This window comes from Conger conger, chromosome 11 (genome assembly GCF_963514075.1).
Source record: "Conger conger chromosome 11, fConCon1.1, whole genome shotgun sequence".
Lineage (NCBI taxonomy): Eukaryota > Metazoa > Chordata > Actinopteri > Anguilliformes > Congridae > Conger > Conger conger.
The window spans coordinates 42,123,260-42,143,846 of NC_083770.1; the positions used below are offsets into that span (position 1 = coordinate 42,123,260).

The window sequence follows — 20,587 nt, forward strand, 5'->3', positions numbered from 1 at the left end:
ACTGATTCTTGCCACTGATTGCCTAGGAGTGCTAATGGACAACAGGCTGTCCTTCTCCGAGAACATTGCTACAGAGACCCGGGCATGCAGGTTCTTCCTGTACAACATCCGGAGAATCCAACCCTTCCTCACCACCTACTCCACTCAGCTCCTTGTACAAGCAAAGGTCCTGTCCCGCCTGGACTCTTGCAATTCTCTACTGGCTGGCCTTCCAGCATCCACCATCAGACCCCTACAACTAATCCAGATACCAACTAGTCTGGTATCCATTTTTCTCAGACATTCACGTCACCCCCCTGCTCAGCAATCTCCACTGGCTGCCTGTTATGGCTCGCATCAAATTTAAAACTTTGGGGCTCACGTACCAGGCAGTTAAGGGAACAGCACCTGTATATGTTCAATCACTTATCAAGGTGTATACACCAGCAAGACCCCTCCGTTCTGCTACTTTCGGTCACTTGGCACCTCCCCCTCGCCGCACCTGGACTACTGAAGACTCATCTCTTCAGGCTGCACCTTTCCCTCCCTACCTCACCACCATCATTATGAGCCTTGTATATGCCGTAGATTATAATTACACTTTATATATAGTTATATATATAGATAGTCGTATTGTATTATATATTCTATTATTGTACTCACGGTATTCCAGCTGCCAACCGTGGTATGCTAGTTTGTAAGCTGATGTATTCTTCAAGGGTTCCAATTGTATCTGTATGGCCACACTAGGACTTTGAACCGTACTGTCCTCTAGGGTCCTCTTCACACTTGTTCCTGTGTTCGATCTGCACTGTAATGTAATGTAATGTAATGAGGGTTTTATAGTGTGTTTTATAGGGTGTTAAATAGTTTCCTGACTCCCTCCTCCATGGAAAGTGGGCCAGTAGGCACGGCCAACAGACCTGGGTGAAATACGTTATTGTTTTGGATTCAAATCCCTTTCCGTGCTCAATTGATCATGCCAAGGAGGTTAAGTATGTCATAGGTTCCCATACACCAGACTTGCTCAGTAAAGCATAGAAATGTATTTGAATCTAGAACAATTACCCAAGTCTGATGGCCACAGATACCCTTTTCTGTAGTGACTTAAAAAGCAAATAAATTTCCTCGCTCTCTCAATAAAACTTACGTGAAGCTGTCAACTTCAGCAAGGAGGCTCTTACCAATGACAAAGATGATGTGAGGGCGTGGCTTGGAGGGATCGAAGACGTCGTACTCCTGGATCAGCCCGGAGGTCTCGGTCATGTCAGAGTCACTCTCTATGGAGTACTGAGCCTGGATCGGGGGCAGCCGCTCGTACCTGCGGTACGGCCCCGGCCCCGGCCCCGGGCCCGGCTCTGAGAGAGAGGGAGCAGAGGATGAGGAGTTAAAGACCTACATCTGATCAAGGCTGTTTAGCACCAACACATCAGCATTTTTTTTTAGATGTTCTAGACCAGGGCTGTCCAACTCCAGTCCTGGAGGTGCACAGTGTCTGCTGGTTTTTTGGTGTGTTTCAGCACGAGAGATACATTTCACAAGTCTTTCACTGGCACACACCTTGTCCTCAAGGCCTTAATTGGCTGCTGATTGAAAGGAAACCACAAACACCGGTAGACACTGCGGCCCTCCAGGACTGGAGTTTCTAGGCCATGCAAGTTACTTTCAACTTTTTACTTTTTACTCATTTTGAGTACAGTACAGTACCTCTGCTTCCATTCTATTCCATGGCAGTGCCTACAGGCTTTAATGCTCTTGAGGCACACCCAGTGCTTTTCGTTTTCTAAGGAATGACCTCCCGCTTGAATGGTTGTTTCATTGTAGATTGGAAACCCTCTCCGGATGAACATTTGTTTTGACTTATGCAGTTGTACATGCTATTTCAAAGGTACTTTGTCATGTAAAATGTGATCGTCTTCTCTCAGCTTATCTACAGTATATTGACCCTATAGGGCAGTGGTCCTCACTCCTGCTCCTGGAGAGCTGCAGGGTGTGCTGGCTTTTTGTTGTTACTCAGTACTTTTTATCAATTTATCAATTATGGCAGTTATTTGCACAGTCATCTCGCCTCTCTTGGTTTCTTGGGTCTGAATTGGTTGTTGGATATTAAGGAGAAAACACCCTGCGGCTCTCCAGAACCAGGAGTGAAGACCACTGCTATAAGAGCATAATAACTGTATAAATCTCATACTCATACTTCAGTTTGACCAGTATATTGAAGCAAATTTGAGACCTTAACAGAAAGAGATATCGGTATGAAGTCTGTCTAAGTATATAGTCATTACATTACATTAATGGCATTTGGCAAATGCTCTTATCAGAGTGACGTACAGTTGATTAGACTAAGCAGGAGACAATCCTCCCCTGGAGCAATGCAGGGTTAAGGGCCTTGCTCAAGGGCCCAATGGCTGTGCAGATCTTATTGTGGCTACACCAGGGATCGAAGCACCGACCTTGTGGGTCCCAGTCATGTACCCTAACCACTAGGCTACAGGCCGTCCAACAATGCCAATTATGCCCACGGTGGGATGCCGTCCACAGTGAGTCACGTGGTCCCCTTGCCCTTACCCGCCTTGTCGGGACTCACCAGGCCGGAAGGTGGCTTTCTTCCCCTGCCCCACGCCAATAGGGGGCAGTGGCCGTCGGTCGGGGGTGATGAAGGCGTCCCAGGGCACGCGTTCAGGCCCGCCCAGCTCCCGCGCTTTCTGCAGGCAGCTCTCCAGGAAGGCGAGCGGATCCTCGGGGCGGTGGTACATCAGACCCGTCAGCATGCTCTGTTCGGGGGGAAGTGACATCAGCGTGCTCCATCAATGAGAAGCAGCGAGGACAAGGAAGTGATGTCAGTAGGTGTGGTCAGGCAGGCAGGATTTTTGTTTTTGTTTTTGTATTTGGCAGGAAGTATTTGAACTTGCTCTATCGGGGAGAAAGTGATGTCAGTATGTTTTGCTGACATGTTCTTGGCTCTGCTATTAGGGCTGTGTGTCAAATGGTCCAGTTGTTCACTATAGTGGACTAATAGGGAACTACGACATCAAACCCGTCAGCATGCCTTGTTGGGGAGGGAATAACGTCAGCGTGCTCGGTCAGTGAGAAGGAGATGCCGACTCCCTCTTTGTTCAGAAGGAAGTGATGTCAGTTGGTGTGGTCAGACAGGCAGGATCTTTTTTTTTTTCGGGAGGAAGAAACTTAACTTGCTCTATCAGGGAGCAAGCATTACATTTTGCTGACATGTTATTGGCTCTGTTATTAGGACTGTGTCTCAAATTATCCCATAGTTCCCAACAGTGGACTAAATAGTGTGTCACCGAATTTATACCAAATAGCTATATAGGGAACCGGTGGTCCATTTCAGACACAGTCTAGTTGCCTATGACTAATAGTATGCTGTGGGACTACACAGTAGTCATGCTTGAGTAGTCGAAGTCTCCCAGATCATATCTATGCTATTTCCTTGTGGGCTGAGAGAGGAACAATATTCCCTCTAGGCTGGTTTAACAACAACAACAACAAAGGTTTTATCAATAAATTATAGCTAAGTGAGCAGTGCTGGGTCATGAGGCCCAAAACAGATGATACTTCTGTTTCAGATAAAGGTTAGATAAAGGTTATGAAAGCCTGCAGAGAATATGTGTATGCTGCATCATAACAGTTGGATAACAGGCACCTCTCCCAAATGCAAATAAACAAGCACACTCAATCGCAGGAAGCACAATGGCACACACACAAAAAAAACATGTTTCTGAACAACAGAAAAAAATAAAAAAGGACTGAAATTTCCGTGTGAGCTTGAGTTGCTGCCAGAGATTGACTGCCTGAAAAAATTAACGGAGCAAATAACTAGCTCTTCCCTCCATGTGTGCCTGCACCCCACCCCTCTCACATTCCACTGTGCCACTCTCCAGTTTTCAGTTTTCCCCTCTTCAGTAACTATTTGGTGAAACCTGACAAGTTGGAAAGCCATTACCCTCACAAGCAAGGGACTGTACAGAGACACCTGAGACTCTGCAATGCTAACAAACACGTTCAGTGTCCCACTGCAATTTTAGGGCCACGGTAGCCCAGTGGGTCTGCTCAGCTCCATAATAATGCCCATAGTCTGCTGGTGCATTTCAGAGGTAGGCTGGGAATATTAGCACTCAATGCTCTCCTCTGTTCCGAATCCCTCCCTTAAGCCAGAGTCACAAAGAGGAATGAGCGCATTAAAGAGCCTGCATAGTCCCTTTTTTCTGAATGTTCAGTATTCACAAAGACAGAAGATGGGTGCTTACTCTTCTAATTTATGAATATGAATGATGGGCGGAGGATAAGAATGAATGAAGAATTTACTAATAAAACAAGATGCCTTCATGAACATGTTGGTTTATCAATAAATGCTTCATCCGTTATTCTTCACCCATGTGTGAAATAGAGCCTCTTTTTTAAAATGTATGAGAATATAAATAATAAAATGCCCTTTTGATTAAAAGTAAGACCTTTCTAAACACAAAAATCTTAAATAAAAATCTCAAATGAATAAAAACAGGCTTAATATCACTGCAATTCCATGTGTGGGCTGATGGGAATGCTAGAAACCAGGCTCTGAAGGAAAAAACACCCACATGTGAGAGGGAAAAGTTCACACATGAGAATAACCATACCTCCCGCTTGTTTAAACGATAAAGAACATGTTACGACAAGCAGAGGAAGCATTAATCAGACCTGCTGGTGAACTGGAGTAATCGCCTCTTGAGCTTTGCAGGGACACTGTGAGCCAGTGGTCTTCATTCCTGGTCCTGGAGAGCTGCAGGGTCTGCTCGATTTTGTTTTTGCCTGAATAGCAGCAACCACATTAGATCCAAGAAACCAGGTGAGGTGTAATCAACTGCTTTCATTGATCAATTAAGTGCGGAGTAACCACGAAAGCCAGCACACCCTACGGCTCTCCAGGACCAGGAATTAAGACCACTAATGTAAGCCTAGAAACAGAACTGCAGGAGAGAGTTCAGAATGACTGCCTCCTACTGATTGGTGCATGAGCTGTTCTGCAGTCTCTCGTGATTGGTTGACACATTAGTACAGTCATAAGATGATCTGTCTGTTCCCATTCATCAGTAAAAGTGATCTCTGTTTTGGCCTGCCCTGTACGGTACTGCTTTAGTGAGAGTGTGGCTCCATCGTGTCTAGGATAACCATTGCTTAACCAACCAAGATCGATAACTATAAAAATAACTATAAATATGTTGTTTTAAAAATTGTTCTAACCCAAGTCCAAACCGCAATGACAGTGGTGAATGGTACCGTTTGGATCAATTTTTTCCAGCTGCATGAATGATAAAACACTGATTGGTTATGGTTATGGTTATAGTTCTTGGTGTGAACGGGCCTTTCATGTTGAGGGGACGCACATTGACACGCAATGTTTTTACAACCCAAAATCCAGCACAGGGTGTCCAACAGGACCCCATGACCTTATCTACTGTAGCTCAGTCAGTCTGTTCATCACACAATACAAAGGCTGCCACTCTGCCCCCTGTTGGTAATAACAGGGCATGCATATGCATTTAGCCCAAAATGGGGCCCTTGCAGTGTACATTTGATTTTGACGTAGACACGGAACAATGCTCAACAATTATGGCAAACGCTATGGCTAATGGGCTAATAAGCATTCAATCGCAGACGAACAAAGCAATCCTAACACCCAAATGATACCAGAGTCGACATGCATGCTGTAACCCAGCGCAGGTCTTCACCAGAAGATAATAAACCTGAGACAGAAGCAGCATCACACTGCGCCTCAATTAGAGCCGTGCAATCAAAATTATAATTGTTTACAAATTATGCAGAACATAAACAATCGAAGAACACGAACGCTTTGATAGGAGGCCTATTTTATTAAGTTGAGATTTTACAGGAGTATTTATCTCATAAGCAGTAATGTTGTACCGTCTGCTACAAGAGGATTTAGGCCCTTGGAGACCATTTTTATTGCACAACTTGAAGGCAACAGAGAAGAGACCGTGTAATTATCCGGCACTTGGGTTCTGAAAAGCCACACTTCACATCAAACATGTTATTCGAGCTTATTGAAAAACGTGAAAAATGCGAGTATACATAATCTTAATGTGTCCTGGTTAAGATTTGAAATCCATTTTTAACTGCACAGGGTACACAGCAGAATCCTTCTGTCAGCACCGCATCGCTCGCTGAATAAAGAGCTAGGCGCATGCCTACATTTAATCCTGTCGCATTGTTTTCATCTAACCCGGCAGTTGATTTACATTTACGTTAATGGCATTTGGCAGACTCTCTTATCCAGAGCGACATACAGTTGATTAGACTAAGCAGGAGAGAATCCTCCCCTGGAGCAATGCAGGGTTAAGGGCCTTGCTCAAGGGCCCAATGGCTGTGCGGATCTTATTGTGGCTACACTGGGATCGAACCGGCGGCACGGATGGTGCAGTGGGTAGCACTGCCGCCTCACAGCAAGGAGGTCCTGGGTTCGAATCCCCGTCGGCCAGGGCCTCTCTGTGCGGAGTTTGCATGTTCTCCCCGTGTCTGCGTGGGTTTCCTCCGGGTACTCCGGTTTCCTCCCACAGTCCAAAGACATGCACGTTAGGCTGATTGGAGAGTCTAAATTGCCCGTGTGTATGAGTGTGTGAGTGAATGGTGTGTGTGCCCTGTGATAGACTGGCAACCTGTCCAGGGTGTATTCCTGCCTTTCACCCAATGTATGCTGGGATAGGCTCCAGCCCCCCTGCGACCCTGATCAGGATAAGCGGGTTCAGATAATGGATGGATGGATGGATGGATGGGATCGAACCACCGACCTTGCGTGTCCCAGTCATGTACCTTAACCACTACGTTACAGGCCGCCCCACTCATAAACACTCATGAAAGCCTTAGATTAGCAATCGTGGTTTAAAGATTTCAAACGACAAAGTAGCACTCATTTACATTTTACATTTTAGTCATTTAGCAGAAGCTTTTAATCCGAAGTGACTTACAAGGTCGTGGTTTTTATGCTTTAGAAATGGCCATGCCCACCTGCTCCTCAAAGCTGAAGGCTTGGGATATCTACCTTAACCACTACCCACTGGCAGCATTTGCATTACAAGAAGAGATGGATTGAAGTGGAGGATATGATTTAATTCTTTTTTTCAGCAAGCCGACTGTTTCAACAGCCTTGTGCATCTACATGTGCAGGCATATAGTACTCTCAGATATTCTCCCAGTCACAAGAACGTAGAAAAACCCTTAAACAAGAAACTGTATATACAGGTAAATGCATACATCTGCATGCATGCATGTGTCCAACGACACAAACGATTTCCTCACCAGAGAATGTAATTCTATAAGTGTAGTGTACTCCATAAACCACGTAACGCTCTGAAAGGAACAGGTTTCATTTGTATTGCAATGCACTGCCTACTGGTCACACAATTGAGTGTTCATCCATGCACTCCTTTGGGACCCAGTCAAAGGACTGTCTGACATTTCCAGACCATATGCCAGGTTTTCATTTAGCTAAGATTTTCCTTTACAGTGCCTCTTTCGTTTAAACGTGCTACCTATCAATTCTGTTTCAACACTGCTGTTCATATCATCTTATACATATACATTGTCTTTGGTTTGAAGGACTGTGAAAGAGATTTTGCTACATTAATATAACATACCTCACCCAGCAGGTTGTGTACCATCATATTCAATAGGTTTACTGTATCTATGGGCAAGAAGTGTTCACGCTAATCAAACCAACTGTCAGCATAATTCAACTAAACAGTGTGTCCCTCTATGGAGACGAGCCTATGAAAGTATAAGAATTGGTGGTGAGAAAAAGGGTGGAGGGTGATCAGATGCAGTCTGAAGAGGAGAGGATTAAGCTTGGATGACAAGCGTCTCTACTGTCGTGACCAGCATCGACCTCTATTCCTCATCCTCTTCCTCCTACTCTGTTTATCAGTTCTAACTGATCTTGACCCCGACTCCATAAACTGCTTTTTATGGCTTCGCTGGTGCTACAGTGTGCCAAGTACATTTTTCTGGAGACAAATTCATATTTCTGTGATCTACCAAAAGAAAAAATCTCAGTTGAGAAAGTTATCCAAAATGGGTTGACTTACCACATGCAGTGCTGTGATTAATTGTTCCCTCTTTTTAGGTAGTCATGAAATAACTTTTCGGCCACCATTTTGAATTTTGAAAAGCAGTGTATGGAGACAAAGCAGGTCTGTCTGTTATGATGTGTGGGATCCGTGTGCGAAGGTGAGAATTGTGACGAATTTGGGCTGCACCAGTGCCAAGCCCAACAGCTCTGCAGGGCGGAAAACAGAATTTTGGATGTACCTTGGTCCAGGAAGGAAGGGATTTCAGTCAGGGGGTTTGTCCATTCATCATGCTGTATTCTATAGGGTATAAGCTTGTTGGCCTTCCATACTCTGCTTTTCAAAATTTTAAATGGTGGCCAAAAAGTTATTTCATGATAAGTCATCGATCACGGAAAATAAGCAGGGAAAGATTTATGTGATAAACAACCAGCCATACAATTAATTGGAGAGATAAAATATGTCACGACAATGTTTCCCATTCCCGACAGTAGTCAAGCTCCGTTACATCTAGCAATTAATTCAAACGTCAATAGCCGTCAATAGAATATATACACATTTTGTCCTGCGCTGGATACTTTTTGTTTGCATGGCAGCTGATACATTGACATCGCCACACGCAGTGAATATATTCAATGCACTAAACACGTGTTTTAACTGCGCTGTTTAAGATCTGCCTCTTTCGCAAAAAATGCGGCTTGTAGAGGGTCCCATTCGCTGATTGTGTAATGAGCTGTAAATAAGAAGTTTCATTTCAGGCAGACTGCAACGCACTCTCCTCAGGCTGTATTTTGCTTCATGAATGCAAATCTGGCCCTAGATATCTGACGATAACATATGTCTGCACATTGACATGCTCAAGGCCGTTGAAACGGCCGGCTAGCTGAAAAAACAAAGAATTAAATCATACCCTCCACTTCAATCCATCTCTTCTTGTAATGCAAATGCTGCCAGAAGCGGCACTGCAAATTTACATGTGAATTCCCAGGACAGGAAGAAAAAACTTGCTTTTGAGAAATCAAAACAAAACAAAAGCCAGACAGCTGTGAGAAGGTCAGAGCTCAGCGGAGGAAACTAGCAGTAGAACATGGTCTTTTCTCATTGACTCCATCAAATCCGGCCTCTCAGGCCGCGACCTACCATATTTGAACTTGAGTTTCACCGTAACACGAGAAGAAAACATTTTCACTGAGCTTGTTTTTCCTATAACTTTAGGTCATTGACTTTGATGTGAGTCATACAGTAAATTACTGTAATGGTGAGAAAACAACATTGCATTTTTCCAAAGTGTAAAACAACACTAAATAATTATAGAACAATCAAATGTATCTTCCCAGTGGACTCTTGCAGCCACCAAGATGTTAAGGTGAATTTCTATGGGATTCAGAAACACAATAAAATTCGGTCCTGCTAAGGTAGAGATGACTAAGAGACCAGTGTATGCTTGTCAGTGTGTGCATGTTGGGCATTGTATATCTTGGGGCATATGTGACTGTGTTTGTCTTTGCATGCGATTATGCACATAAGCATATGTGTTTATGTGTATAAGCATTAAAAGTGCATTTATCCATGTTCAGGTGAGTGTGTGCAAGAATCATCATCAAGTATATGAGCTTGTACATAAGCAGTAGTGCATGAGCCTATAAGTGTGTATGCACGTTGTGTGTGACAATATGTGCGTGCATGCGTGTTTGTGTGTGGCACACAGCTGTCAGGCTGAGTGACATCACCACAAAGTTCACTGAAGCCTGATATTCACCAAGCGTCTGACCTTCTCCTAATGAGAATAGAAGGTAATAGACTTTCTCCAGAAGAATCCCCAGACCGGGACTGCAGGGTCATCCTGTAAAAGTGTTGTCTCAATGCTTGAGTGGGTATGGGATCCAGCCTGTGCCGGCACTAACCACGGTCGTCAGCCCCGCGTGATTGGTGCAGTCGAGGGAACGCCTCAACCAGCCGGCATCTCTCGTCACGCATGGGCGCTTCCAGTTGAGCTACGCGTGAAGTCTCATGTCTGCGGATGAGTTAAGATACATTTTAGAGAGAGCTTCAGGAGATCTGTGTTTTTAATATTCCTTTAAGTTAGAATTTGAGAGAATTTGTCACCCGCTCTTTCATAATCGGTTGGAAGTCACGATGGCCAATTTCACATAAATCGATGTTTATGTAAAAACTTTCCATTTTTGGCTGTTTTAGGCTTTACTTGGAGTACACATTCTTACCTTTCATAATCTGCATGTCTTAATACCAAATTCAGAGTAAAACTATAGTATAGTTTTTAAGCTTTTAAATGCAAAATGTCAAAGTGAAAGTAACACCGGAGTTGTGCAGTGTTTGGCGGTTACCCAACTTCTCACCGCTCATCAGTCACACAATCACGACCACTAGCGACCACTTTTTATTTTTTATTTTTTTAAGATATTTTTTAGGCCTTTTTCAGCTTTATTGGACAGTGTATAGTATAGAGAGACAGGAAGAATGGGAGCGAGAGAGAGGGGAAGACATGCGACAAATGTCAGACGGTCGGATTCGAACCGCCGACGTCGCGGCTCGCTATGAGCATCTACAGGCTGCGCCACCGAGACACCCCTAGCGACCACTTTAATGTCTTGGCTTTCACAATTTATATGTCTCAATGTCAAATTCAGTTTTTAAATATAGTTTTTAAACGTAAGACGACCAGGTAGCAATAGAGTTTCGCATCATTTAGAGGCTAGCCAGCTTGTCACAGTTCACCAGGCTAACAAACACATCAGCTGCGTTTAAGGCAAGTCGGATTTTTGTTAAAAATGTATTTGCACTGATGTTGACCTTCTGCTAATCGATGCCCACCATCCTCTGAGGTCCACGCAGCCCGGGTTTAAGGTATCTCCGCCCGGACCAGAGCCAGTGCTGGCTAAAAAGGGGCTAGAATTGCTGTGGCCTCATTGAGACGTGGAAGAATTAAGCTGGCCTCTCCATTTGTAGGCTAAGTCACAATTCTCCTACTGTCAGACCAGGAATAAAAGAAAGGAACACGTCTCTGTGGCTGTCACAAGCCTAGTGGCATGCAGAGAGGTGGCTTAACTGCTGGGTGGTGTTTTAAATATGTACATGATTGTGGGTTTATATATGAGGAGAGAGTTGGCCAGCCTACCAGCTCCATCGCATAGCCTCCCCATTTGAGGCATATTTATACAGGTGCATCTAAAAAAAATGGAATATCGTGCCTGACCAAGTATTGAGTGCATAAATTAACATACTTTTCAGAAGGTCAACATCTCTAAATCCTTAGAAAATCCTTTTTTTCAATGGTCTTATGCAACATTCCAATATTATGAGATACTGGATTTTTTTCCATAATCCTCAAGATTTAAAAAAATTAAAAATGCTTGAAATATTTCATTTTGTAGGTAATGAATCTAGCATACCATATATGGCATACCTGTTCAACTAAAAATCTAAATTTGTACAGCTGCATTACAGCCTCGACCCATGGAGGAGTTGGAGCAGTTGCAGTTTGGGTCGGAGGATCATGGGGTTTAATGTCAGGTCAGGCCCTTCCACTGTATCCCTGGAGCCAAGTAGCAAGTGCCTATAATCAGGTGTCTGACAGAAGTGGATTGTGCCAAGAAAGGTTTTTGCACACCTTTTGGTCTCCTTGAATTTAATAGGACCCCCTTTGGGCTCTGTAACGCACCTGGTACCTTCCAGCTATTAATGGAGCGAATGTTTCTCTTCGACTCTCCAGCAGCACCCGGGGCAACTGGAAAGTGTCTTCTCTCACCTTAAACAGCAGGGCCTCAAAGTCAAGCTGTCAACATTTCTTCATTTCTTTCAGTCTTGTGGTCTCAGAACAAGGGGTTTCTACCGACCCAGATAGCATAGCATCAGTGCAAGACAGCCCAAAGCTGGCAGAGCTGCAGGCTTTACTTGGGCATTGCCAGCCATTGCTGCAGATTTGTGAATGTTTTACCAAAATCGCAGCCCCATATTGTCACTGAGCTAGTTTGGCGATGGAGAAAGGGCAAGACCCCTAGGAGCAGAGCGTTCCAACTGTGAAGAAGCCTTTCAGTGACTCAGCACTGGTCTTGGTATATGCTGACTTCAGAAAGCTGTTCATCCTGAAAATAGATGCCAGCCACAGTGGACATGGAGCTGTACTTTCCCAAAAGCAGGGGAGACAACAAAGGCCCTTCACAAGTCACGGACTCAAGCCCAAAGACTGAAACATGATATATGCTCTATGGAACTGGGAGTTTGCAGCTTTGAAATGGAAAAAGTACCTGCTGGTGAATTCCTCTGTAGTCTACACATACAGCAACCCGCTAAGCTATCGCTAAGACAGACAGCTGAGCCGGGAGCAGGGGAGCAGTGCTGGGCCCTCAACTTAGATGTGAGGTATCTACCAAGGAAGTGTCCAAGAAAATGCAGATACCAGTCTGGTTAATAAGTGAATGCTGTGGCCCCAGGGACAGCAGTACTAGTCCCACTTTTGGGACCATTCTCACTACGAGGTCAGGTTCCAGCCAGCTAGTCACTCAAAGTGCAGTTGTTGCATTCGCTCTTGGATAGAGGAATCATTGATGGAATATTGACAGAAAATTGCTGCATTGATGGAAAATTTGCTTTTAAAAGCCACAAAACAGTTTCTTTATCACAGAAAATTTCCACATAATTTCCACAATGATTGTCCATAATACATTAATTTAGGGTTAAAGTGATATTTTAATCACACTTTTCGTGTTGATTTCAAGAAAAAAAGTGGTTGCCCTCCCTAATCTTCTACTGCATCAGCTATATACCAAATGGGGGCAATGAAGTGCTGTGGCTATATTTATGACCAGGCATGGGCAAGGATGTTGAACAGTGGAGTAAAGAGTTTGAATAATGTGTTACTTTGCTGCATTGTGGCTTTGAATTGTAAATAATGACGCTTAGTTAATGACTTAATGAAATTACTGAATCCAGAATCCGCAATTAATTGTTCCAGAGCAATGCCAGCCATTGTTCTTTTTGCATTTTATTGTGTTTATACTGACAGTGTTTTTAGTCTGTGCAAGGGTTGTAATTCATCTTAAATACAAAGTAAAGTAAATTGTGGTCAGCTCTACTCCTCCGTTGAACGAGGGGGCACCATAAGTATACATTTAAGCAATTAAATAGTTCAATTTCTTTGCCTTTGCAAAAAAAACATCCATTAATGTGGTTGTTTGCTCTTTATTTTAAAGAAGGTATCAGATCAGGCACCATCTAGACACCGGTACCATTTTTAAGGTACTGTTAAAATACTAAAGTATTTTAGTATCTGCATCAACAAAATATGAAAGAAACTCATCCCTCGTAACTATCATTGTCTGAATAGTAAAGTTTCAACACTGATCCCTGGCATACGCTCCACATAATTTTCACTTTGCATTTGAAGCTTAAATTAGTTCTGAAACCACTTTGAGATGCCTATTGTAATTACAGCCAATTCCAGTTTTACAATGGGGTAAATTCAAAGCACCATTTTCAGGAGTTTAGGAGAATAGATAAAAAATTGTTTTTCTGCAAGTAAAACCTCTTATTGCTTTCTTAAAATTAAAATACTTTCCCTCACTTTTTCTTTTTATTACGTTTTGCATCTTGTGGAATTAGCTTTTGGCATAAATGTATATATTGTATTATATAATAATAATAATAATAATAATAATAATAATACATTTTATTTCTAAAGCGCCTTTCAAAACACCCAAGGTCACTTTATAGGGAATAAGAATAGAGCCAAATACAGAGACAAGCAGTACAGAAGGAAAAAAAAAGAAAAGGTACAGAACAAAAAATAATTTAAAAACCAAAAAAAAAAAAAAGACATTACACAGAGTTCAGTTACTTACAAAAGTGCACTAAAAAGGCTTAAGTCACAAAAACCTGGTTCCAAGAGTTCAGCATCAGGTGAGCCAAGATGATATTTAAGCAGGAAAGCAGAGAGGGTATCAGATGAGATGGCAGTACAGAAACTGCCATTGTGGGTTTATATATGAGGAGAGAGTTGGCCAGCCTACCAGCTCCATCACATAGCCTCCCCATTTGAGGCATATTTATACAGGTGCATCTAAAAAAAATTGAATATCGTGCCTGACCAAGTATTGAGTGCATAAATTAACATACTTTTTGAAGGTCAACATCTCTAAATCCTTAGAAACTCCTTTTTTCATTGGTCTTATGCAACATTCCAATATTTTCAGAAACTGGATTAATCCTCAAGATTAAAAAAAATTAAAAATGCTTGAAATATTTCATTTTATATGTAATGAATCTGGAATATTTTACATTTACATTTACATTTTAGTCATTTGGCAGACGCTTTTAATCCAAAGCGATTTACAAGTGCATAGGTTCTAACATAAGTTAAAGCATCACATCCATAACTAGTAAAATAAACATGAAGTGCTGTTCTAAACAAAAAATACAGTCATCATAAGTGCTTTTTTTTGGGGGGGGCGGGGGCTAGACAAGAGGGATATTGTAAAGGGGGGGGGGGGGGTGGGGATCAGGAGGGAAGACTAAGGTACAGTTTGAAAAGCTGTGTTTTTAGGGGGAGGGATTCTGCTGTCCTGACAGTGGTAGGCAAGTCATTCCACCACTGAGGAACAAAAACGGAAAACAGGCGTGAACATGCAGCTTGACCGCCAGGTGCTCGTAGTGAGGGAACCATAAGGCGACCAGAGCTGGCAGACCGGAGTGGTCTAGCTGGGGAGTAGGGAGTGATTAAGGATTGTATGTAAGGTGGGGCAGTCCCCTTAGCAACCTGAAATGCCAACACTAGGGCCTTAAAGCGGATGTGTGTGGCAACTGGAAGCCAGTGGAGGCCAAGGAGGAGTGAATGAAATTACGGGAAACGTTTCCACGATATTCCAATTTGTTTTAGAGGCACCAGTACATGCACTGCTGCCAGATTTCAGAACCTCATTCTGTCGGCAACCTGATGGTTGAACATATATTCCCAGCAGAAGGAAAATGTATTATTATTTTTAAAATATATTCCCTCGACCCCTGCCAGACCTCTCTGTTCCACTACCTCAGGATGCCTGGTGCCTCCCCCTCACACTTGCACTTCCCAGTCACGACTGCTGTCTGTTCTGGCCCCAAGGTGGTGGAATGACCTTCCTCTGGAGATCAGAATAGCAGAGACTGAACACCTTCAGGTGCAGACTGAAGACACAACTTCAGGCTGCACCTTGCCCCTCCCCTCCCCAACTCCCTGTAATTACTAATTAACCATCATGTATGTATTGTATTGTAATTATTTTTATTACTCCTTGCGTTGTATTTGGCAAAATGGTGTTATTGCTGCTTCTTGGTGGGTTTGTTCTCATCAGATTCATCTACAGGGTTCAAGTTTTTTTATATGGTGGTCATATTTATATGGTTTTTATGTGTTCACTTCTAACACTTGGAACTGTGCTTCCCTCTGTCTTTCCCTCTTCAGCACGCTCGTCCCTGGTTATGGTCATGCACTTTGTTGTACGTCACTAACCGCGTCTGCCAAATGACTATAATGAAATGTAATGCAACCTCAGAGATGCCCACCCCAGTGATGGTCAACGGAATGGTATGAACCCAGAATTAGCATGAACAAATACGCCTTTTGAAACTTAAATACTAAAATATACAGCGTAGATTCCCTCCGCTATTATTATTAGGGAGGCTTCCCTATAAAACCTCCCCCTAAAAACAATGGGGGAAAAAGGACATGCAGCAGGGCTGCCCAACACTGTCCCGGGAGATCTGGCGTCCTGCGGGTTTCACTCCAGTCTAGATATCTTGCTGAGCTGCTAATTAGTAGAAACAATTAGTGTGTGAAATTAGTAGAGCATTTAGTAAAAAAATTAGTGTGTGCCAAATTAGGGTTGATATGAAAACCCTCAGGATGGTGCACCTCCAGGACGAAACCACCTGGCTGCTGCAATCACAGGTTACGCAACAGCCGTCCGTTCAGGGGCCTGCAGTAAGTGCAGCAGTGCCTGGCCCTGCATCTCAGACAAAACCTGCGAACCGTGTTTTCAGATTACAGTGTCCTCCCATTCCTGCACACGGCCAGAGAGGACGCTCTCCAGGCACAAGGATTTATGGATGGATTTCATAACATCGTTTTTATAACATTTTATAACGGATGGCATTTATAAGACTCTAGATCACTTTTTTTTCCTTTTTTTGCTGTAAACGTGTCTGTATGCCAACTTTATAGTGAAACATTTTAATCCATGCCATCATTTCACCATGTATGAAATAATAACATTTTAGCATGAAAAAACTGGTAGAAAACTGTGTTCTGCTGCCTATAAAGTTTGAAAAATGTTTTCTGTACTCTGGCCACGCCCAAATCATGTCTCAGTGCACCCTGTTCATGGTACCTCTACAGTAGGTACTCAAGATATCAAGTCAGAAAATTGTTGACACCCACAAATTTGTCTGTTTACTATTTTCACATTCGGAAAGCTAGCTGTTACGTGTCAGTTCTACACAGAACACTACTGGCACCTGACTGGTTAGGGAATACGTGATGCAAATGAGATAGACACACCTACTCTACCCGCCCCAAAAATGCGGAGCCTAATTTCTCTTTCATTAAACCTGGAAACCTCTGTGACGTGTGACTTGTCTAGCACGATTTCGATTTACAAGCTCGACACTTAAAAGCGGACGGATCCGCGTTTCTCGATTTCGCCAGGTGAGTGGGTACAGGACAGAATGAAAGAAGACGTGCTGTGAACACACGAGGTCCATCCGTTCCTCTACAGCTCTCGCCGATGACTCTCCAGCACTGATTGCCTAAGTTAGGTGTTCTTAGTGTAACCCTGGGGACCGGTGATGCCGATAATGGCGCGATAATCGCGGCGGCGTGGCAATCAGCCTGACCCGGGGAAGGATGGAGGGAGAGGCGTGAGTGGGACGGTCACGATGATGCGGCTCTTCGGTGCTGCGTCTTTGGCAGGGGGGGGAATGAGGAAAGGGGAAAAACAGATGCAGCAGAAGTGAATTCTCGCACGTACTCAATCTTGCTCTCTTTATAAAAATAAATCCGGAGATAATGCGTTGATCCTTCAGGAGCTGGCCAGTGGTTCAGAACTTGCCCTGTGCTCTGTATTCCTACACACGTAGTATACACCAACGTGCACATACACACTCAAACACACATACACACACACAAATACACAAGTACACATAGACACACACACACATACAAAGCACACTCACACTGACATGCATACACACTCTGACACACAAACTGCACAGCAAAAATCTGCTGTGAAACAATAACGAACACTGTGTTTGTGAATGAATGCAGACAGGGGTTTGAGATCCGGTGCTGCTCACCCACACAGCTGAACCCAAACACAATATGCACAGAAGTAGGCGTAGTGCGAGTGAGCCAGCTTCTTTATCGGACAGGAACATGAGAGACAGAGGGAGGAAGAGAGAGGGGAGAGGGAGAGGGAGAATGAGAGAGGGATGGGTGGGTGATGGGGGCGTGTCTTTTCTCTACAGAGAAGCTCTTTGGCAGATATGCGTCCTTCAGAGACCCTGTGAGTAGCTCAGAGGGGGTGCTATGAGACGTGAAGCGTGTTGGTTTGGGGAAGATGAGGGGGAACGGGGGAGTCCAGATCAGACACACCAGGCAAGCTGGTGTAATAAGACTAATAAACAGGCTGCAGCCTAGTTATGGAACTGAGCACAATCATGCTATAACATGCTGTAGTTTTGAAACTACGGCAACCGCTTGGAGGAGAACAAAAATATAATTAAATACACTAAAATATAATACAGCTATTAACATATGTTTTATTTTCCAACATGTGTAAAGCAGTGTGCTCCAGTAATGCTTCAATGGTTTAAAAAAAATGATTTTTGACCATTCCTCTTTGCAGGACATTTCAGAACCATTGATATCCTTGCCTTGGGATAGCCCCCTCTTTAGATCAGACCACATGCTTTTCACCACAGCCTGGAGACTGAGATAGTCATTGCAGAACATGGTTGTTTTCACATAACCATTTGATTTTGATTTATTACCCAACTTACAGTTACCATCTGTGCCTTCGGGATTTTCCCCTGCTGATGGTTCACAAAGGGAATTTTCATGCTTGTTACCTTTTTTCCTCCATTTTTATTAAGGCTGGCAATAATTGTGGAGCCCACTGTATTTGTCAGACCTTCCTATAATCTAATATCCCTTTTTATGTGTGTTTGCTGCCATATGTGTTCATTATTGTAATTGTAAACAAATGCATAAATAGAGTAAAAAAAAAAGATAAATGATTGGCAAGTAAACAGAGCCATGTGCCGCTCTGCCATTCGTGTGTATGCAGCAGGGGGTTGTAGCCAGAATCCAGACTAAAGCAACTAATTTGTTAACTGGATTAGTGTCAAATTGATGTCTGGGTCTGACACGCTGTCCAACATGAGAACATCTGGTGTCTGTCACTCAGCCTTCTCAACACCCTCATACTTCCACCCCTGCAACCCTCCGTCTCTCTCTCCAACAGGTCTCCAACACCTGGAAAGGGGATCAGCTGCATGAAAGGTTAATGGTATAGCAATCGCAGGATTGTACCAGGTGCATGGGCTGGTCCCATTAAAGTTGGTCATATGACCAGCCTTTAACACCGGTGTTTGCTTGTTTGCTTATGTTGTTACTCCCCACTTATGTACGGAGTATGCCCCACGTTGAGTTGGAAGGTACAAATCACCTCAGATATTTGCATGCAAAATTGTTTGGAAAAAAGTGCTTAAGCCTAATTGCATGGTGCAGAAATCGCTTACTTTCTGATAAAGTGGCTGAGGCAAAGCCAAGATCCATCCATCCATCCATTATCTGAACCCGCTTATCCTGATCAGGGTCGCAGGGGGGCTGGAGCCTATCCCAGCATACATTGGGCGAGAGGCAGGAATACACCCTGGACAGGTCGCCAGTCTATCGCAGGGCACACACACCATTCACTCACACACTCATACCTACGGGCAATTTAGACTCTCCAATCAGCCTAACGTGCATGTCTTTGGACTGTGGGAGGAAACCGGAGTACCCGGAGGAAACCCACGCAGACACGGGGAGAACATGCAAACTCCGCACAGAGAGGCCCCGGCCGACGGGGATTCGAACCCAGGACCTCCTTGCTGTGAGGCGGCAGTGCTACCCACTGCACCATCCGTGCCGCCGCAAAGCCAAGATGAAAACTGAAAATGATCAGATGGAGAATTTTGTTCTCCAGTTGATTTGTTTGCTCGAAAGATATGTATATCATTGTGCATCATTCAGACACAAATATAAAGAAGAAGAAAGCATCTTGGTGATGTGGTGCATCGCTGCACTGTGAAGGTGGGACATTGGTCCAGGGTCTAGGGTCCAGCAAACCAAATCCATAGTAATTTCTAATACCCAAAAATGTGCTAACAAGAAGAAACATTGACATGTCCATTGCTTACTTAGAATTTCTCTGGAGGAATTTAATTGTTGCATACAAAAGTGCTTGTACATTGGATGGCTATTATCCACACTTTAGACAGTGGATAATAGTCCACTAATAGTCTGGAACACGATCAGCCCAGCTACGAGGTTCTCTAACCAGTACTGGTAAAGCAGTCAAATGATACAGCCAATGCCCCTCTCTGTGTGCAAGCAACAACAGTAGAACTATAAATGGAAATTTGGACACAGTTCTGTCTGGAGACACTTTTGTCGTATGCCAAAGCATTAAATCAGCCTTAAGCCTTCCTCTCAGGCTCTGCTCTGCTCACTCATCCCCGTCTGAAAGCAGTGGCAACGCTCAGAAATCTGAGGGATCAACAGGTAATCCATGACATATGGGAAAGAGGGAGAAAAGGCCTGCGGTGTGTGCATGAATGAATATGACTGCATGTGTGTGTGTGTGTGTGTGTGTGTGTGCGTGAATGCAGATAACAGTGTGTGTGTGTATGTGCGTGTGTGTGTGTGAATGCAGATAATGGTGTGTGTGTGTGTGTGTGAGTGCCTATGTGTATGTGTTTGTGTGCACATGCGCAGAATGTGCATGAATGCAGATAACAGTGTGTGTGCTTGTGTGTGTGTGTCTATGTGTGCTTGGACATGTGTATGTATACAGTACACAGTGAGACAGAGAGTTTTTCTTGATTTGGCTCTGCAATTTTTTTGTAATCAAACAATCCACATTAAAGTGCAGATTGTCAGCTTTTCTGAAATTCTGAAATTATTTTTCAATTTTGGTTTCACCATGTAGAAATGGCAGTGTAGCTTCACCGGTGTTTTGCATGGCAGCCCATTGGCGTTGGTGTGTGTGAGTGAGTGTGTGTGAGTGTGTGTATGAATGGGTGAATGAGAAGCATCAACTGTACAGTGCTTTGGATGAAGGTGCCCTGACTGACAGACAACTGCTCTTATCACCAGAGCCAATGTCACCCATGTTATGTAGTATATTTGTACATATACCTACGCATACCATCCATCCATTATCTTAACCCGATTATCCTGAACAGGGTCGCAGGGGGGCTGGAGCCTATCCCAG

At 43.7% G+C, this 20,587-nt stretch overlaps 1 protein-coding gene across 1 annotated transcript in view; it reads right to left on the bottom strand.

Annotated features, from left to right (window-relative positions):
- The window catches only part of LOC133140366 (adenylate kinase isoenzyme 1-like), a 46,443-nt gene that overhangs the window by 17,020 nt on the left and 8,836 nt on the right, over positions 1-20,587 (bottom strand). Inside the window, exons 2-3 of the mRNA XM_061260270.1 lie at positions 2,567-2,753; positions 1,164-1,337 (exon numbers count right to left, since the gene is read on the bottom strand). Of these exons, the coding sequence (XP_061116254.1) occupies positions 1,164-1,337; positions 2,567-2,753 (361 nt within the window). The remainder of the gene's footprint in view (positions 1-1,163; positions 1,338-2,566; positions 2,754-20,587) is intronic.